Here is a 21220-nt window from a genome sequence, read left to right on the forward strand (position 1 = left end):
CCACATACTTATCCTGACTAGATTTTCATGTGATGAATTTTATGTCTACCATACATTATACATTATGCCCATTTTCTTTAAGAAGGCCACTCCCCAAGACCACATTTCAATGCAATTTTAGTTGTTTTCATGTTCCTCGCTGTAGCAAAAATATAAAGAAGGTTAATGCAGCAGCAATTTTTAGGGCTTGCCTCTAACCCTGCCTTATCCTTGTTTCTGTATGCCCAATCCCAGTATGGTGTCATTGTGCAGGGGAGAAAACATTGAAGGATCATGCCTCCAGATCATGATCACGTATAACTACCACAAAGACCAATGAAACCAATAATGTCATGGTAGAGAGGTCACACACCAGTTCTACACCGCACTCCATTATGTGAATACATTAGTTCCTATAGGTCTCTATTCAGATGTTTTTTCTCTCTCCACTGTACCAACAACCTTTCAACAAATGTCCCATCCTAATGCCCCCAAAAACAGTTGTGATGAAGAGTGCCCTTTATTGTAGAAATGCCCCCTTTGTGCCCATTTAGACCTCTTACACACACTGTAATAGTTCCTCTTTTGTGCAGCATACAGTACTGGTGCCCCTTAGTGTCCCCATATAGTAATGTAGCTGCTTTACACTTCTTACAATGTCTTAATGCTATGTTTGTGTGGCACACTTTAATAGAACACCTACACATTGAGGATCCTTAGTGCCCCCATACTCTGTAAGGATGCTTCCTTGGATTCCATTTTAGTTTCTCCCTAAACCATTATGATGCGCTTTTGTGGTCCTCCATGTCTGCATTTCTGTGTCATCAGGACACCCACTGTTTACATTGTTGCTGATCAAAAGCTGCATGTAAAAAAAAAATATATATATATATGAAAAAAAAATCTTGATCCTTTCAGGACTCATGACCTGCTGAAGTTGAGTTGTTCTTTTCTATCTAAGTGCTCTCTGATGACATTTGTCTCGGGAACTGCCCAGTTTAGAAGCAAATCCCCATAGCAAACCTCTTCTACTCTGTGCAGTTCCTGAGACAAGCAGAGATGTCAGAAAAGAGCACTGTTGTCAGACAGAAAACAACAACTCAACTTGAGCAGCTGATAATTATTGAAAGGATTAAGATGTTTTAATAGAAGTAATTTACAAATCTGTTTAACTTTCTGGAGCCAGTTGATATAATTATTTTTTTTTCCTGGAATACCCCTTTAACATGCTTCTTAAGCCGCAGTATAGGTTTGCTGGCAATGAACTCATGAGTGGCATATGGCATGAGGAAGGAAATGCTGGTGTGAGAAAATGAAATGTATATAAAGAATGTCAGGAAATGTCATGTGGTATCTACAGATTAGGGAGTGCATGCAGTGAGGAGCCCAGACACCTGTCAATTTGGTTCATATTCAACCAGTGTTTATGCTATTTCCGATGCTGGTTGTTGAGTCATTCATCGTTGAGTATCTACAACAGTCGAGAACATTTCTTCTTTTACATAGAGAACCTATTGCTGAACATGGATTTACCAATGATAAACCAAGGCCTAAATCACTCATAACCAGAAGAATAAACCTCCAGTATGTGCTAACCTCTCCCACCCAGTTATCACCATTGGTATTTGTTAACGTAATTGAACTGTATTTTGGGAATACTTCTCAGTGTATAACAAGGAGAATGATATATATTGATGCCTCTGTATACTAAAGCACAGCTGACTATGCTATCCTATACAATGAAGAAAAAGTTATATTGAGGCATACTAGTCCTGGAGATGCCTAAAGGATACATTTGCCTCTCATAGGTTAAATGGAGCTCTATGCATACGTTTGGTGTATGCGCCAGAAACTTATGTGAACGTAGCCTAACCCTAATAGGCATACTGGTCATCCGTGTTTAGAGTAAGACCTACAAACAGAGCTGCTCCTTTTAATACTTAGAACCAGATGCAATGAATTTCATATTGGTGCTTTAGGACAGTTAAAGGGGTACTCCGGTGAAAACCTTTTTTCTTTTAAATCAACTGGTGGCAGAAAGTTAAACATATTTGTAAATTACTTCTATAAAAAAAAAAATCGTAATCCTTCCTGTACTTATTAGCTGCTGAATACTACAGAGGAAATTCTTTTCTTTTTGGAATGCTCTCTGATGACATCACGAGCACAGTTCTCTCTGCTGACATTATTATAATAATAATACCGCTTTATTTATTGTTGTCCTTAGTGGGATTTGAACCCAAGTCCCCAGCACTGCAAGGCAGCAGTGCTAACCACTGAGCCACCATGCTGCCCTTAGCATACATCTACTATGCATGGTTGCTAAAATGGACAGAGATGTCAGCAGAGAGCACTGTGCTTGTGATGTCATCAGTGTTCCAAAAAGAAAGGAATTTCCTCAGTAGCAATAAGCAGCTAATAAGTACTGGAAGGATTAAGATTTTTTAATAGAAGTAATTTACAAATATGTTTAACTTTCTGCCACCAGTTGATTTAAAAGAAAAAAGGTTTTCACCGGAGTACCCCTTTAAATAAAGTAATGCAAGCTGAAGTACCTGTAGTTACACAAAGCTAGATTAAATACATAAATGCGTACCTGCATGTGGTCTCTCACTGATATCTTGGCATGGTACAGGAAGTCTATCTTAACTTTATGTAAGAAATGATGTTGTTGTTTGAGCATAAACTGTACTTCTCCATTTTAGCGCAGGAGTGAATGGAAATGTCCTTACAAAATTCTTAAATCATTTGCTGGTTCATTGATTTTTCTGCCTGGCTTCTAATGGTAACCCTCTTTCTGTCTGCAGTCTGTATAGTTGAATGGTAAATGACACATAATAAACAGCTCAATGCCATGACCAGAACCCAGCTGACATAGTGACTTGACCGTAGTAATGTAACAAAAAGAAAAATAATGTTCTGGACAGCAAAGCGGCATTAATGGTGTCTGTGTTCCAGAATAGAGAAGAAATCATAGAACAATCAGAAATAGCCTGTACATGCTTTCATAATGTATCCTGCTTAAGGGTACAGTCACACATGCAGATTTTCTGCTGCAGATTTTGCTGCCCATTGACTTCTTAGGGTAGCAAAATCTACTGCAGAAAATATGCATGTGTGTATGTACCCTAAAACAGATTCACTCTAGAAGATCTCACAAGCTTATGTAATAATGTGCCCACCTCCTGCAGTATGTAGATTTTCCAAGCCCACAAAAAATGAGAATTTTCCTCAATTTCCATCTTCATTCTTATCTCCCACTCCCACATCCAAGATGATGCTAAATGTATGCATGCTTTAAGGGGCTGTCCATGACATAAAAGCAAATGTGTTCATCCCCATCCTTATTGAGTATGTCCGGTATTGCAGTTCAGCCCTACTCATGGTGAATGCATTTAGGCAACAAAAAAAAAAGATGCCGAGCCCCATTATAGGATGATACTGTTAAATAACAAATTCTAAAATGTTGTTTATGTTACTGACAAAAAGTCTCTGTTGTAAACTAAACTATTTAGTTTTATTTGCAGGCTGGGGAGATATGCCCCCTGTCCAATCTAAGGCGGAGTCCTCTTGGGGGGAACCTCCATCTCCATCTGCTACAGTTGACAATGGGACATCAGCATGGGGCAAGCCTTCTAATAGTGGTTCAGGATGGGTGGATGGCTCCACAGAACCTCCTGGATCTTATGGGAGGACAAGTGCTCAAACTGCTGCCCCTGTGCTGTGCAAACCAGGTGTGCACCACTGATTCTTCTTAAAATATGAAAACTATCTATTAAAGTTAGATTTTAATGCTTTTGTGATGTTATGACTAGTGACAATTGTCCAAGTCCCCTGAATTGCTTCCATATTCAGTGCATGTGAGTTGCTTGAGAATTAATTGAGAACAAACTAGGTGTTCTGCTTGAATCAATGAATGTCCTCTACTAGAAGTAGAGCCCAGGCCCTACATGGGATTTTCTAATTTTATTAGCTACATTTTTTCTGACTTTGTATTTTTATACTTTTTTCTAGAATATACCAACAGTGTAACACAACATTTTATATGTTTACATTTGGTTTCCCAAATTTAGCTCCAAAATCTATGCAAGAAAGCTGGGGAAATGGAGGAGAGGATGTCGGGCTCAGTCAGTGGGAGGATGAGGAAACTGATATGTGGAGTAACGCTGCTTCCCAAGAGAGTAAATCATCCTGCAATTCTTGGGGTAATGGCCCCAAGAAAGGACTTTCAAAGGTATGTGTACAGGAAGTAATGGCTTCCAATAGCAATGTTTGTGATCAAAACCTGTTTTGTGAATGTAGTTTTTTTCTTGGCACTTCTATTACCACAGGGCATGAAGACCCCAAATAAGTCTGATGAGGCCTGGATTATGACCCGATTGACCAAACAGCTTACTGACATGGGCTTTCCGGTAAGTTTGCCGTGGAGGTGTGGCCATCACTTTATTATCAGTGAGGGTCCGGTGTCTGGAACTCTTACAGATCTTGAGAGTGAAGGTATCACAGTGCTATTTGGCACTTAGTATCTTTGTTTTCTCTTCCTTAACAAAATTCACAAGTGAATGATCTGCAGGATTAAATGCATAATGCGTACCTGCTTGTGGTCTGCCATTTATATCTTGGAATGGTCTATCTTTTACATTTATGTAAGAATTTTTTATTTTTGTAACTGATCCTGAGCATAAATTGTACTTCTCCATTTTAGTGCAGGAGTAAATGGAAATGTCCTTATAAAATAATCAAATAATTAATTGGTTTTCTGCCTGGCTTCTGAAGGTTACCCTCTTCCTGTCTGCAATCTCTATATTTGACCAGAGTTGAATAGCAAGTAACACATAATAGCCCACTGCCATGACCAGAACCCAGCTGCCATAGCGACTTTTTTTTTTCTGACCTTCTTTAAAAGGTCATAAAACCCCTTTACTAATATTAGAAATGGTTTAACTTTTTGCTAGTAGTATAGACTGCTGAAGATAGTTTTTCTCCACAGAAAGAGCCTGCGGAGGAGGCCTTGAAGAGTAACAACATGAACCTAGACCAGGCCATGAGTGAGTATATTGGGAGGCATGAGAAGGACTGACAAGGTGGTCTATGTGGTCATCAATTGTCTATGACTGCATAATCATTTTCAACTAGGAACATAGCGTTCATAAAATTGTGTAATACATAAGTTCAAGACAAAGCTGTAGCTTAATGTAGAAATAAATAGAATCAGAATATATCAACTTTAAGGGGTTGGCTCTTTAACAACATTTATCACCTAACCCCCAGAGATAATAAGTGATAACTGTTTTATCACTGGGGGGGCCAACCACCGGGACCTACACTGATCAAGAGATTAGTGGTCCCCAAGTGCCTCATGTGAATGGAGCAGTAGTATGCTTTTGTGAAGTGCACTCCATTCAGTGGCTGTGGGACTGGCAGCAATAGCTGAGCCTGACCTCAGTTCTATAGAAGTGAAGGAATCAGTGGTCACCATTGCTTCAATCATAAGGGGCACTCATAGACTGCTTCTGTGTTATTGATTTGTAGGTGCCCTGGTGTTTAGACACCCAGTGATCATAGAATGTTTCACCAACTTACAGGAGAAGTCATAAATGTCTTAGTAGATAAACACCATTATTCCAGGGACACTGAAAATCTACTGGGATTCTATTCTGTTGTTACTTACTTTGCAGGTGCTCTCCTGGAAAAGAAGGTGGAAATGGACAAGCGTGGAATGGGAATGGCTGACTATAATGCTATGGTCGCCAAACCTATGAGCTGCCGCCCACCACCGATCTCCAAAGAGTCTTCCATGGACCGCCCTACTTTCCTAGACAAGGTAGTTGGAAGTTTCTGGTATTAGAAACCATATTCATAGACTTGGAGTATTATAAGAAGTTATAAGAAGTTGAATTTACAGACAGTATCTGAAAAGAAAAAAAAGATTCCTAATGCCAACAAAAAAGCCCTCCTTATGCAGGGGCTGGTCAGGGTAACAAAACAATCAGCCATGTTAACCGATCAGATCTTTTATTTTATAAACTGCTCTAATAATAAATTGCAATTCTTATAGTTTGCTCTAAGTAGTTGGGGTTTTAGTTTTGTTAGTTCTCCATATTCTCTTTATATGTGCCCTGGCAAGAGGTATTAACATTTTCCTCCCTTCTCTTTTCTTCTCCTTAACCTTAGACATGAAGTATCATGTAACGCATGGTTTTGCCCGAGCAGCACGTACACCTCAGTACATGCCAGCTTGTAACTAGAATCCCACAGCAACTAAAATAGCCAAAATACATTTTTTCTACACACATTTCTGATTTGTAGACTGCCTTTATTTTATTTTTAAATAATTTTTACCTATAAAATGTTTAAAGGAAATCTTTCATCAGCATCCCCTGCACTAACCTATTATACATGCTTGTAGTGTAGGTGACACTGATCAAAACGATACAGCGTTCTGTTGTTATTCTGCTGTTTCATGGTATGCTAATAAGCTGCTTGGGGCATTAGTGGAACTATGCTTGCTTCCCCGAGCACGGTGACATCACTAGTGCCGAGTCGGCGCTCTGCCGCTCATCAATATTCATATTCCCCCTCCCTGCTCGCTCTCTCGCTGATATAGCAGTGAAACTGTGTAAAATAAAGAAAGTGAGCAGGAAAGGGGGGAATATGAATATTGATGAGCTGGGCGGAACTCCGACTCGACACCAGTGATGTCACCATGTCCGGGAAAGCCCATGCCCCAAGCAGCTCATTAGCATACCATGAATAAGCAGAATGACTGATTAGAACGAGGTACATATTGTTTTGATCAGTGAGACCTTTGATTTATTTTGGGTATAAAACCCCTGACACACCCATTCTTACAAGTCTAACAGGTTAGTGTGGGTGATATCGGTGACAGATTTTCTTTAATATACAATTTTTGTGAGTTGTGGGTAGAGTTGGGTTAATGGATTGGAAAATGTTTGTCTCTAATGCAGCAAGCTGAAAATCTGTGAGCTTTGTCTACTGTAAATGCTGCACTGCATGCTGACTTCCCTTGTGTAGACAGAGTTGGAACATTCTGTAGGAATGGCTGTTGGGTATATTACTGGCTGGTGCTGTTTGTGCATTTGGCTGTGTCAAAGATACTTGAGTTGGCTTCACACTCTGATACGACTTGATGTCTGCTGTCCTGCAGAATCTAGGTTGTGGGGGGTGAAGCGAAGGATTAATGTTCTGTACAGTGAACAGCTGAGCAGTAGAAAAACACAGACTTCTGGCCATGTGCTTGTCTTCTCCTAAATGTCAGCACAACTATTAGGTCATGAGAAATCCCTGGTGACTAAACTCTGCCGACTTCTCAAGCTGCTGTTAACGCTTTCTTCTTATAGAAAGCAAAAGCCTTAAGACTGCAATAAAAATAAAAAATAAAAATAGGCTGAAGTAGGAAATAAAACTTATTTAATTAAGGTTGTTAATGGAACCACAGTTACTTGTCTATGAAGGTCATCTTGAAACATATGAAGGGTTGTGGACTGTTGTTTGTGGATAAATCTATATTACAGAAGCTCTCATTTTTTTTTATTTATATTGGCTATTATTAGGAAATAATGTACAGTTTTTAGTGCAGCATGCATAGTTGTCTTCCTTCTTGTTTACGATTTCTACTCACCTACATTTCACATGATGCCTCTGGCTCTTCAGAGGCAGAAGGGGGTAAAGTCTAATCACTGCATTTGCACTACATCCTATCCAAGTGATGCAAGTGATAGATCTGTGACATAAAACTTTTCTTAGCTTACTTGCACTATTGAGTATCATATGAAATGCAGCTTCAGTCATCCTGCCTTTCTCTCTGTTGGCTCTTAGAAGCAGTCCGATATCTGACTACATCTCCTAGGATAAACTAGAGAATCTGTACCCAGAAGAGACAGGCAGCACTAGTCAAGGGAGTTATATAATTCTGCAACAGATCAGTGTATTGACTCACCTACTATAGGAATGCACTCCTGGTCCCTTTTGGTAGAAATTAGATCTTCAGTAGCATTCTGTACATAGGGGGAATTTCAGATGACCAAAGAGGGTGGAGTTTGGAGTGAAGGGGCCTTCTAGCTGCCAGGATGGATCTGATGATCATCTAGGTGATGATTTAATCTTGTAGTTTACAGGAAATTAGTCATACATGAGAGACTGGCCTCTTGACATGGGGTATTCCAGGAATTTTTTTTTATTTATAACAGTTGACATCAGAAAGTTAAACAGATTTGTAAATTACTTCTATTAAAAAATCTTAATCCTTCCAGTAGTTATCAGCTGCTGAATTAGAGTTATTTTCCATCTGACAACAGTGCTCTCTGCTGACACCTCTGCTTGTCTAAGGAACTGTCCAAAGCATTAGAGGTTGGCTATGGGGATTTGCTCCTACTCTGGACAGTTCCTGAGACAAGCAGAGGTGAATGCGGACCTGAGGAAGGAGGGAGCCCCTCCGAAACGCGTTGTCCAACTGAGCACCAGTACTTTTTATGAATATAATAAAAAGTTGTCACTATATCTCTGCACCCTCTCCGACTGCTGTTTAACCACGCCGGTGTAGCGCTCCAGCACCGAAGTCGTCATCCACGGGAAGGTTTAGGAAATCCGTGCTGGGATTCCAACCTCCCACATCTGCAACATTAAGCAGAGGTGTTAGCAGAGAGGACTGTGGTCAGAAAGAAAAGAACAACTCAACTTCAACAGCTGATAACTACTGAAAGGATTACGATTTTTAATAGAATTAATTTACAAATCTGTTTAACTTTCTGATGCCATTTGATATAAAAAAAAATCTGGAATACCCCTTTAAGCATGGACTTTTCTGGTTGTCAGGCTAGGAATCACATGACCCAACTGCAGTACTGAAATGTATTGATACGATGGAGCTGGGATGAAACAAAAAGCACTGGTTCGCAACTGCATTTTTTTTTTTTTGTAATGATAGAAAGTATACAAGAGCTGCAATGATTATTCGGTATTAACAATAAAAATCTATAATGGGAGGGGGGATCGTTGCCTGCGATGCAGTGAGAGTCGATATCTCCTCGCTAAGCTCCATCCCTGACAGCAGTAATAAGGGAGTTTAATGCTGCACCATGGGCCCCAGACGGAACAGGGGCTCCTCTAATATGCCCAAGTTGCCTCCCCAATCGGAGTTACCTTTCTTTTTTCTCTAACTATTTAAAGGAGAACTCCAGAATATAAAAATGATCCTCCATACTGCCGGCAGTGAAAAAATAAAGATGTACATACTTTCCTTCGCCCCCCTGGGGCCTCCAGTAACCGGCTTCCGGCCTCCTCCACGATCCTCTTCCTGGTTGCCGGTGGATGGGGAGTGTGAGAACTCTTCAAGACACAAAATTCTTCACTACACCGGCACCTGCTGCCGGGGACGAAAACGTCACACTGCTGCTCAGCCTATCGCCGACCGAGTCGGGACTTCACTGCGGCCGGTGATTGGCTGAGTGCAGTATGACTCGCCGACCGCCGGCAACCAGGAAGAGGATCGCGGTGGAGACCGGAGCCGGTTACCGGAGGCCCCGGGGGCAGCGAAGGAAGGTATGTACATCTTTATTTTTTTTCTGCCAGGAGTAAGGAGGACAATTTTTATATTCTGGAGTTCTCCTTTAAGGCAGCTGACTCTCGCTGACGAGGCTCAGACAGCTCTCAGGTGACGCCATCTTGCCCTGAAGCTCCTGACCCCACTGCCCTGCCTCCTTACAAGAAAGGAGGGCTGTCTTAATGCGGCCCTCCGGCTCTCTCCTGCACCTTCCCAGCACCTTCCCAACAGGACATCAGCCGGTGAGTGGAGTGAGCGCATCCCTGTCTGCTCCGAGTGTGTTCCTCATTGATTTTACCCTGCCGGAACCTGCCTCACCTCCAGACCCCTATAGTGAGGCACAGCCTCAGTCTTACCCCGGATGAGGACTTGGCTCCTCCCACGGATGGCTCTGCTCTCTCCGGCCACATGTCCTCCGGTACCCATGGACCCTGCTCAGTCCTCCAGCTGCCCGGGGGATGAGGAACCTGAGCAGATACCAACCCATCCTGGAGCTCCACTAGCGATTCTTCTTAGCCGCAGGATGCTGCGGAACCACTTGTGGAAGTGGCTTTTTCTCTCCCTGTTGCCTCATCGGCTGCTATGTGGTTTACTGGAGATACAGGCTCTCCTGGAGTTCCTCCTGACTTAGCAGGATCCGTCCTTCCTTGCATCTGATCCCAAGCTCGCCTGGCATCAAGACTTGCAAGTTGTGAAGGCGGACATTGAGGTGGTACCTCAGTTTGGTCCCGTCCCCTCCAGTGCCACATCATTCCTTCCCTTTTATCAGTCCCTGTGCCCCATTTACCCCTCTCATTGCCACCCCCCCCATGTCTCATCATCCCACTCATGTCTCACCATCTCCCCCTGTCATAGACCACCACTAGCCATACAGACATTAAGCCTTTAGTGCCTCCCCCATCATCATTTCCCCCTGTCTCATCATCACCCACCCTGTCTCATTATGTCCCCCATCATTCCCCCCCCTCATCATTTACGGCAACCAGGCTCCAGGACATTGCTGGTAAGAGGCGAAGTGTGCCAAATCCCCAAATCCACTCAAAACTTTCCCTGTGCCGCCAGGGTAGAGTGGTCCACATTTGAGGGGCCTCCAGCACTGCAGAGCGCAGCCTCATGCACCCACAGGATTACAATTAAGAGACTATCTATATCCCAATCACTAATCTCTATCCCTGTGCCTCCGGGGTAGAGTGGGATACACACAAGGAAACCCCAGCGCTGCAGAGCGCATTGATTTTAACCCCTTACCAACACGCTGCCATGCAGTATCCTGACCAGATACGAGCTATACAGAGACATTGCTACTCAGACTATTTGTAATCAGCCATACAAGGCATGATCTCCGTGCATACATCTATAAGCGCTACAGACTATTTGCCACACTGGGATACCAGCACTTTTTTACTCTGTATGTTATATGTCTATTTTATTTCATTTCATTGTTTGAATATTTTATACATTCACTACCTTACTTATCGTGGTGAGTCCGATGTAAGGGCCCTACAAAGGACACCACAAGCACTATCATTGTAATAATAAATTGTTTTAAATTAATTCACTGGATCTACATCATTTTTCACATATTTTATGTACACCCATTTATTGTTGACAATCAAGCCCAGACTTGAGGAAAGTGTACCCCACTTTATACAATTACAAAATTAATTTTACCAAGAGTGTGGCCTTGACTCTCTCTTGGTCCAGTGATTGAGTGTATTGTTCCCGTTCACCGGACTCATTTAGCTACTTAGGAGCTGCTATCCCCAGCGACCTCTCTCATATTGTTGACATGAAACTCACCCCGCTGATTGCCGCTTTAAATCGGACCTTCTTAAATAGGGCCGTAATGTTTTTTCCTGGATTGAACGTTTTGAAATCCACCTATTGTACCTGTTTCAGACGCTCCTGGTGGTACTCCCACGCACCTTTTTCTGACCCCTGACTAGTTTCTTCACCTGATTCATTTGGTCCAACTCCCACCATAGGATTGCCAAAGACACGCTCTTCCCAGCCTAAACTTGATGGAGGTTTTGCTTTCCCTTACCCCTACTCCTACTACCTGGCTGCCTCTGCCACTCACATTCCAGACTTATTCCACTTCGCCCATGCTAAATTTTGGGTGCATTTTTTTTTGTAAGCTGTATCCCTGCTCCCTCTCATGTCCATCCCTTGGATCTGCCCTGCCTACTAGGCCAGGAGGACTATGGCCCCTCTTCCCTTTGTCTCACATATGGTTCTTCAATTGTGTTTACGACACCTATCTAAAACCCGTCTGTTCAAGTCCCTAGGTCTCTTAATCTTTCTGAAAGGTAACCCGGATTTTCTTCCAGGAACATCTCCTAGAGGTTTCCTAAATGGGATACCTCCTTTCTGCTTTGCCATAAGTCTTCCTTTGCAGTGGCCCTGCAGAAATTCATTGCCGATATCACAGGAACCCATCTGTCCTCCTCCCCATCTGTCCTGCTTCTACATTGGGGGATCAAAAGTTTGGGCACCCTAGGTAAAAATTTGTATTAATGTGCATAGAAAGAAGCCAAGGAAAGATGGAAGAATCTCCAAAAGGCATCAAATTACAGATTAGACATTCTTATAATATGTCCACAAAAGTTAGATTTAATTTCCATCATTTACACTTTCAAAATAACAGAAAACAAAAAATGGCATCTGCAAAAGTTTGGGCACTCTGCAGAGTTAAAATCTTGTACAGCTTGTAAACGCTTTTTGTAGCCAGCCAAGAGTCTTTCAATTCTTGTTTAAGGTATCGTTGCCCATTCTTCCTTACAAAAGTCTTCCAGTTCTTTGAGATTTCTGGGCTGTCTGTCACACACTGCTCTTTTAAAGGCTATCCATAGATTTTCAATTATGTTGAGGTCAGGAGATTGTGAAGGCCATGGCAAAACCTTCAATTTACGCCTCTTGATGTAATCCCCCGTGGATTTCGAGGTGTGTTTAGGATCATAATCCATTTGTAGAAGCCATCCTCTCTTTAACTTCAGCTTTTTCACAGATGACATCAAGTTAGCATCCAAAATGTGCTGCAATACAACCCCAAAGTATGATAGATCCACCCCATTCTTAACAGTTGGACAGAGGTTCTTTTCATTAAATTCTGTTCCCTTTTTTCTCCAGAAGTACCTTTGCCAAAAAGTTAAATTTTAACCTAATCGGCCCACAGAACTTGTTTCCAAAATGCATCAGGCTTGTCTATATGTTCATTTGCAAAGTTCAAACGCTGATTTTTGTGGTGAGGACGTAGAAGAGATTTTCTTCTGATGACTCTTCCATGAAGACCATATTTGTACAAGTATCTCTTTATAGTCGAATAGTGTACCACAACTTCAGTGTCTGCCAGATCTTTCTGGAGGGATTGTGCAGTGAAACGTGGGTTTTGAATAGTTTTTCTCACAATCCTGCGAGCTGTTCTGTCTGATATTTTTCTTGGTCTTCCAGATCTTGCTTTAACTTCTGCTGTTCCTGATGACTGCCATTTCTTAACTACATTCCAAACAGAGGATATTGACATCTGAAAACGTTTTGCTATCTTCTTATAGCCTTCTCCAGCTTTGTGAGCGTCAACTATTTTCAGTTTCAGATTTCTAGACAACTGCTTAGAAGAACCCATGGTGCTGATTGTTGGGGCAAGGTCAGATGAGTCTGGGCATTTAAAACCTTTGAGATTGATATCACCTGGTCATCCCAGATGATGATTGAGAACGATACATGACACTGGCAGGTCTCAAGCTTTGCAAAGGGGGCATTGCATGCTATAAATTCTGCAGGGTGCCCAAACTTTTGCAGATGCCATTTTTTGTTTTCTGTTATTTTGAAAGTGTAAACAATGGAAATTAAATCTAACTTTTGTTGACATATTATAAGAATCTCTAATCTGTAATTTGATGACTTTTGGAGATTTTTTCATCTTTCCTTGGCTTCTTTATGCACAATTATACAAATTTTTACCTGGGGGGCAAACTTTTGATCCCCACTGTATCTATCCTCCGGGGATTCCCTGGGCCCCTTTGAAAGGATCTGGCAGACCTCTTAACGGCTGCTAGGTGGGTCATACCAAGGTGCAAGTCTTCCTCCCCACCCACTACCACAGACTGGCTCTGTGAGGTACTGCATATACAGGGCTTGGAGGAGTGCCTGGTCGATCTGAGGGCTACCTCGGAGTGATACCTGAATTGCTGGCGGCCATGGATTGACTTCGCCTCCTTCCCCCAAGAGACATGGCCTTCCTGCACCTCTTCTCAGCTTTCTCCTATGTGCAGCTACCCCTATCCTCCCTACTCTTCTTCCCCACCCCTTTCTTTGTTGTTTTGTTTTTTCCCTAGTTGTGTCTCCTTCTTCCGCCATTGTTTGTTTTCTCTTCATATGAACTGTATGGGAATTATTTATGCCCTTCTGGAAGCACAATATTTTATCTCCCACTGTGCACACGTGCATAGTTCTGATCTCATGTCTAGCGCCATCTCATGTGTCCTGATATTTACCCACCTTTCTCTTTATGAGGGGGCCATTAGCCCCTTCTTGTTTCCCATACCTATGCTATGTACCTCCCCTCCCTGTTTTTCATCTGTATCCCCCCTGGTTTTTAGTATTTTGTTCAATCAAAGCTTTGAATACAAAAATCTATAACTGTATTCATCGTGGTAAAAAACGGTCATTGAATGATCGAGCTCCAGTTCATCGATAAGCAAAATGCAAAAAAAAGTCACAAATGTCATAACACCGCCACTATGACATTTTTAACTTCTTTTTTGAGTCAGCGAGTGGCACTGCACTCCGCCCGTTCCCCGGCCTTCCCAGCTCCCAGCGCAGGAATATGAAGTTACAGGGCTGTGATGTCATATTCCCCGCCGGAAGCTCTGATTGGTTCTGATCAATCAGACGTCCCAGCAGGGAATATGGAATCACCGCACAGTAACTTCATATTCCTGCGCTGGGAGCCGGACGGTCAGGGGGGGTGGAGCAGAGTGGCCCTCACTTCCATACGAGTTAGGGCATAATGTGATCTAAGAGAAGGTAATTTTCCTTATTTTGCTGGTCCTGATTGATTGACATACAAGGCTCTATGCTGGGAACGGGTTAGGATGGGGAGGAGTCGTGCCACTGTGAAAGTCGGCCAGCCCTTCCAACTGTTCACTGGCATTACAAGAACGCATGAATATAACTTCACAAACCGCGGGCAAAGTAAGGAAAAGGACCATCTCTTAGATTGCATTATACCCTAACTGATGTTGCCTGCACCTCGTATGAAGGTGACAGTTTCACTTTAAATGCTAAGTGTTTACCAACCAGGGTGCCTCCAGCTGTTGCAAAACTACAACTCCTAGGATGCTTCCAGCTGTTGCAAAACTACAACTCCCAGCATGCTGGGAGTTTTAGTTATGCAACAGCTGGAGGCACCCTGGTTAGGAAACACTGCGCCAAGTAATAATAGGGGTGTGGTGGAAACATAAAAAATCATAACTTGTTTTTATATGTCTACTGTATATATGTGTGTGTGTGTATATATATATATATAATTTTTGCAGCCATAAATACAATATAAATCTTTACTTATGTAAATCTGTCATTAAAATATGATTTACCACTTACTGACTCAGAATGAAATGTTTACAGATGGGTTATGTCTGGTAGTTCAGCTTGATGGTCACACATGCTCAGTTACAGCAGGAGTTATTAGAAAATAAGGTATTTGTCTAGGAAACAGGATGGGTACTGTGAACTAATGTAAGAGGCTCAGCAGTAAGGGGGCACTCCAGAAAGTGCCCAATTGGCTGGAAACTCACTCTTAAGCACCCTGTGAAATATGGAAAAGGGTGGGTGCTGGAGTAATGTTAGCAATGCATGATTGCAACTGTATTCAGCTTCCCACATAGTCTGCTGCTAGAGATGAGTGAAGTTACAGTGATTCGATTCGTCACAAACTTCTCGGCTCTCTCCTAAGACTGTATCCACCTTTTCCAGCCCACCGGAGCATCTGAAAGCTGAACTACTTTATGCAGGCTAAAGTCAGAAACTGCCGAGCCGAGAAGTTTGTGATGAATCGAATCACTGTAACTTCGCTCATCTCTATCTGCTGATAAAGTCTTTCCCACTGTTGCTACACAGAGAGTGAGTACATTGGGAGCAGCAGTGTAAAAAAAAAAAGTGTTATTCTTTATGTTTAGGATGTAGGATTGGGGTTATATTTTTGCTTTATGTGTAGTATCCCTGCAGTCTACTGTCAAGTTTTTTTTTTTTGTCTAAATTCCAGATTACCCTATAATGTATACTGAAGTATACCATTGGTGTTGATTTACTGCCTCTCAACTTACTTTACGCTTTAATTCTGTGGTTTTTTTTTTCTTTTGTTTTTAACAACAACAAAAAATCACATTCTTTACTTGTTCCTTGATCTAGAAGTGTAGTATAATGTACCTTGAAGTAAATACTGTAAACCATCGTCTAATGGCATTGTTTATTCAATTAATTTCATTTTGCCTCCTTTCTATGGTGCTGATGGATAAACTCCAGCTCACCATCTCTCTCTCCAACCAGGATGGCGGCCTAATGGAAGAGCCCACTACTTCACCATTTTTGCCTTCACCAAGTCTGAAGCTCCCCCATCCAAATAGTGCACTCCCTAACCAGGCCATTGGTGGCATGACACCAAGCCTAAACATGCAGAACTTGAATTCCTCTAGACAGGTAACCTTAATCTAGGAGTCTTCGATGTTGTGTTACATTTTATATCCTTAAAGGCGTTCTCCGGTTATGAAAAACCTGGGGAGGGGGGATAAGTGCCTGAAGATCACGGGCCCGGGTGATTTGACCACCTTCCATGACATACTAGTCTCTGCATTGTCAGGCCGCTCAGGCAATCACTGGCTGCAGCGTCTTCCTGCCCCAGCCAGGTCCCACCGGTCATTCACCCTGCTGCAGAGGTTGAAGGGGTAGGTTGGTCATCCTGTCAGTGCTCAGACCATATGCCACACATTGCTTCAAATTGGTCTACATTGCTCAAGGAAGCCGGCAAACAGTTTGCTGAAGACGAGCAGACTAAGGACATGGATTAGTGAAACAATGTCCTGTGGTCCAATAAGACCAAGATAATAGTTCAGTTGGTGCCAGGTGTGTGGGGCGGCAGTCCGCAAGTGTGCCTTGCCTAGAGTCAAGCATGGTGGTGGGAGTGTCATTGTCTGGACATGAATTAGCGCTACTGGCCTGGGGAGCTACAGTTTTTTTGAGGGATCCATTAATGCAAACATGTACTGTGACATACTGAAGCAGAGTATGCCTCCCACCTTCGGAGACTGGGCCGCAGAGCAGTATTCCAACATAACAACCCTAAACACTCCTCCAAAACGATTGCTATGCCAAATAAGCTGAGGGTAAAGGTGATGGACTGGCCAAGCATATCTCCGGACCTAAACTCTATTGGGCATCTGTAAGGCATCCTCAAACAGAAGCTGGAGAAGAACAAGGTCGGTAACCTCCACCAGCTCTGTGATGTCATCATGGAGGAGTGGAAAAGGAGTGGCAACCTGTGAAGCTCTGGCGAACTCCATGCTCAAGAGGCTTTAGGCTGTGCTGGAAAATAATGGTGGCCACACAAAATATTGACACTTCTGTCCCATATTGGACGTTTCCACTTAGGAGTGCACTCATTGTTGTTGCCAAGGTTTAGACATTATTGGCTGTGTGTTGAGTTATTTTGAGGGGACACAACATTAAGCACTGTTATACAGGCTGTGCACTCACTACATTGTAGCAGAGTGTCATTTCTTCAATGTTGTTACATGGAAAAATTATAATAAAATATTCATAACAGTGTAGGGGATGTATTCACTGATGTAAGATGTTGTATCCCATGTGGATAGAGGATACGTTTTGCATAACCGGATAACCCCTTTTAATATTGTAAAAGATTGCAGAGCTTCATGTGCCCCGGCATGGTTCTACATTTTACCATTAAGATGGTGTAGTTGTATTTACAATGTTTATATTAAGCAAACTACTAAATTTCATCTAGATACAGAGTGGCAATCTGGGCATGTTTGGCAATAGCGGAGCAGCACAAGCCAGGTCCATGCAACAGCCACAGCAGCCACCAGTGCAACCTCTCAGCTCATCCCAGCCTAGTCTTCGTGCTCAAGTGCCTCAGTTTTTATCCCCTCAGGTTAGTTAACATTTATATATTTTTGATGCTGTTTAGTTTAGCATGAGCATAATAAATATTATGTTTAGAGTAAGGTGCCCACATGTGAATGTTGGCAGTATTAGCTAACCATCTAATTTATATGGGGGGGGGGGCTCAACAAAGTCCCTCAATAGCAGATGTCGGGGTAAAACAAGGTTTAAACATGTTTAATTTTAACATACCAATCCTTTGTTCCTATTGAAGAGAAGCTGGTGCCAGGAAGGTCATATTTTCTTTTCCATGTTGAGGAAGTTAAGAGGCATAGTTGTCAGCTGAACTAGCATTTGTCCACCACCTATCTAAAGTGTATGGGCAGCTAAAGGAGGTATGGCAAGAGAATAACTCCCAACTTATTCCCCTTACTCCTATAAGGGTAGCATCTTCTTATCAATATACTAATTCCAAAGTCCAGCAGCGTCACCTATATCAAGCCGCCCTGTTAGTCACTGTCTGACCATTAAAGAAACTTACACCATGAAAAGGAATATCAGCCAAACCAGAGACATACATCTATAGACATATTTGTTTTGAAGTTTTTAAGCTCCTCATGAGTACAGAGCCGGGTAAGATATAGTTAGTTGCTTTTCAAGGTTAACTAATGGATCAGACATGGCCTTACAGGGTAGCTATCTTTTAGAGGCGGCACTATAGAGCATTTTGCTTACTTTTAGAAACTATACCATTTGCATAATTTTTCCCATACTTTTGCCTGTATGACTTCCTACACTACTAGGAGAACCAGTAGCCCCTGAGATCTAAGTCCTACAGCCTAATACCTCTTTTAGTTTACTGGAATATTATTACTAGATGAATCAGGAATCAGGGGAGGGGACTTATCTCACTGAAAACAAAAGGGTCATGAAGCTAAAATCCATCATGCATGATTTATCTTTCCCCCTACATCACCTGTCTGGGTAGAGTTAGGATGCCTTCATACACATTAGGATAAAGGCACACTAGACTGATTTGCTGCAGAAAAATCCAGAAATGTTGTGGATTTGGTGCTGATTCTCCCCATGGATTTCACTGGGGAAATCTGTGATATAAATTGACATGCTTTAGATTTCGGTCCAAGCTGAGAAGATTTCCTCAGAATCAGAGGGCAAACAATCATTTGATGATCACAATGGGGGACATTTATCATTAGGTGTCTATTGTAGACACAGATTTACCCCTTTTACACTGCCTGTCTAATTTCCATTTTTTTGGTGCAAAATTTACGAAAAATGTGCACATCTTTTGATAAATGTTGCACAAATATAGAAACGCCCCCTGGCTCTACCGTGCACTTCTTCTCTACCTCACACTTCACAGAGCTGCCCTTCACAGACTGTTAAATGAAAATGTTAAACAGAAACTGTTAAAAAAAAAAAAAAAAAATTTAAATGATTTTTTTTAAATAAAAATAAAAAACATTTAAAAAAATATGCCTGGAGTAAGCAAGCTTGGTAAAATTAAAATTGAAAATGAGTGGTTAGTTAATATACCAGATTATCATATTGCGGAACAGTTTCACAAAAGGGGAGCCCAATAGGGAAACTCTGGAGCAGAAAATTAGGACATTAAGGAGTAGGCTAGTGCTGATTATCCCTACTCAATGGTTATGCCCGGGCCAAAAAAAAATAAAAAATTTGGAAAAAGCTCATGAAAAAATTAAAAATGATCAAGTTTGGTTAATATTTGTCAAATAGTGTAGTATAGTAGTCAATCTATGGCAAAAATATTTGGAGGCGGTTCTAAATCTGTATTGAATATTGCTGGACAGTTTGACAGCTTTTTACGTGTCCTCCTAGATGGCGTATATTTGCGCAATTTAATCGGGACCTGCGCAAAGTTTGTGCGTGTAAACATTAAAGACGCAGTTGATAAATTGATGTACATTACATAAACAGCTCTGCTGTACACAGCCACATAGAATTTCACAGTAAAACTTCTATGAAAAAGAATGCAAAAAAACTGAATTGCGCAAAAAATTTTACGCAATAAAGACAGTGAAAACTGTGTGTATATATATAATGATAAATGTCCCTCAATGAGTGCATATGCCTGATGAAGGCTCTGATTGTACGGAGCTAAAATGCGTTGCATAGTAATAAAATTTGACCACACAAAACGCTGGAGTCTCTGTAATGAACCAACTCTTGGTGAACATCGGATGATTGTTTGTGCTCTGATTCTGTAGAAATCTTCTTGGCTTGGTCCAAGCTCTCATTGGCTCGCTCTCTTCATCCATGGGTGGATCTACATGGTGCGCCATTGATCATCCTATGATATATGTTTACTAGAGTTGTGCCGATTTTTGCACAACTATAAAAGGAAGTGCATTTCCTGGTGGACCTTTTTGGAGTCTTGCCTTTTGTGATTGGTGATAATACACAATGAAGCACTGCCTCTTTCTCTTCACTTTTCAATGCTTTGGATTTGAAAGTTCACTTCAGGTCAATTTATTTGAGGAAGCTGACGATTTAATCCGCTGCAGATTTGCAGTGCATATTTCTGAGCAAAAAATCTGCGACAAGTCTAGTATTTACACATAGAAAGTCAGTTGGTCCAGCCAAAACTGCAAGTTTGGCAGGACTGTTAAATAATGTGTATGGTGGCATTTACAGGCAGTGGAGAGTGGAAGGTGTTTAGAATAGCCATGTTATGTATAAACATTTTTACTTTAAAACCTTAATCTGTTATTTTTAAAATTCTGTGGTCAGTCTTTATGGATAATCTACAATTATGCTCAATAAATATTAGTTATTGACCTTGGAGTATTACTGGAAATGGAAGTAATACACATAATACACTAAACCTCCTACACAGTTAATGCAGAGCATTAACATTCAAATGTAAATGAATGCCATATGTTACTTTAAATTTACTCATAAAAACGCAAGTGAAATAAAGGTGATCTTCCCTCTTTTTTTCTTACTACGCAGGTTCAAGCACAGCTTTTGCAGTTTGCAGCAAAAAACATTGGTCTCAACCCTGCACTATTAACCTCGCCAATTAATCCTCAGCATATGACCATGCTGAACCAGCTCTACCAGCTGCAGCTGGTAAGTATTAACCATTGGAATCGCATGCTAAAAAAGAAAAACTCTAGCACTGTTCAGGATCAGTTTCCAATTTGCTTTTAGATAAACGTCATTTCCATGTAAAGTGTGAGACCTTCATGTGTACACAAGGAAAGTCATATGAATTATGATTGTAGCATTTGGTCATTAGTAAACAAATGATTTCTGAGGCAATGTGCCTCTAGTCAACAGAGCAGTTAGAAGCCCAGGGGGAGATTCATCAAAACCTGTCCAGAGGAAAAGTTGCTGAGTTGCCCATAGCAACCAATCAGATCACTTCTTTCATTTTGCAGAGGCATTGTTAAAAATGAAAGAAGTGATCTGACTGGTTGCTATGGGCAACGCAGCAACTTTTCCTCTGGACAGGTTTTGATAAATCCCCCCCCCCCCACACCGTGTTTTTTACACTCTGACCTATTTCTCATA

General features: G+C 41.6%; 1 protein-coding gene across 3 annotated transcripts in view; it reads left to right on the plus strand.

The window, feature by feature from the left end:
• The window catches only part of TNRC6C (trinucleotide repeat containing adaptor 6C), a 178718-nt gene that overhangs the window by 137349 nt on the left and 20149 nt on the right, over positions 1-21220 (plus strand). For 2 of the 3 annotated variants that reach the window (XM_056550082.1, XM_056550085.1), the window contains 8 exons: positions 3507-3713; positions 4053-4213; positions 4311-4391; positions 4970-5027; positions 5658-5803; positions 16064-16237; positions 17562-17708; positions 20657-20776. In XM_056550082.1, the coding sequence (XP_056406057.1) occupies positions 3507-3713; positions 4053-4213; positions 4311-4391; positions 4970-5027; positions 5658-5803; positions 16064-16237; positions 17562-17708; positions 20657-20776 (1094 nt within the window). The remainder of the gene's footprint in view (positions 1-3506; positions 3714-4052; positions 4214-4310; positions 4392-4969; positions 5028-5657; positions 5804-16063; positions 16238-17561; positions 17709-20656; positions 20777-21220) is intronic. The other variant, XM_056550083.1, reaches the window with a different exon arrangement.

The sequence above is a fragment of the Hyla sarda genome, chromosome 13 (assembly GCF_029499605.1).
Source record: "Hyla sarda isolate aHylSar1 chromosome 13, aHylSar1.hap1, whole genome shotgun sequence".
Classification (NCBI taxonomy): domain Eukaryota; kingdom Metazoa; phylum Chordata; class Amphibia; order Anura; family Hylidae; genus Hyla; species Hyla sarda.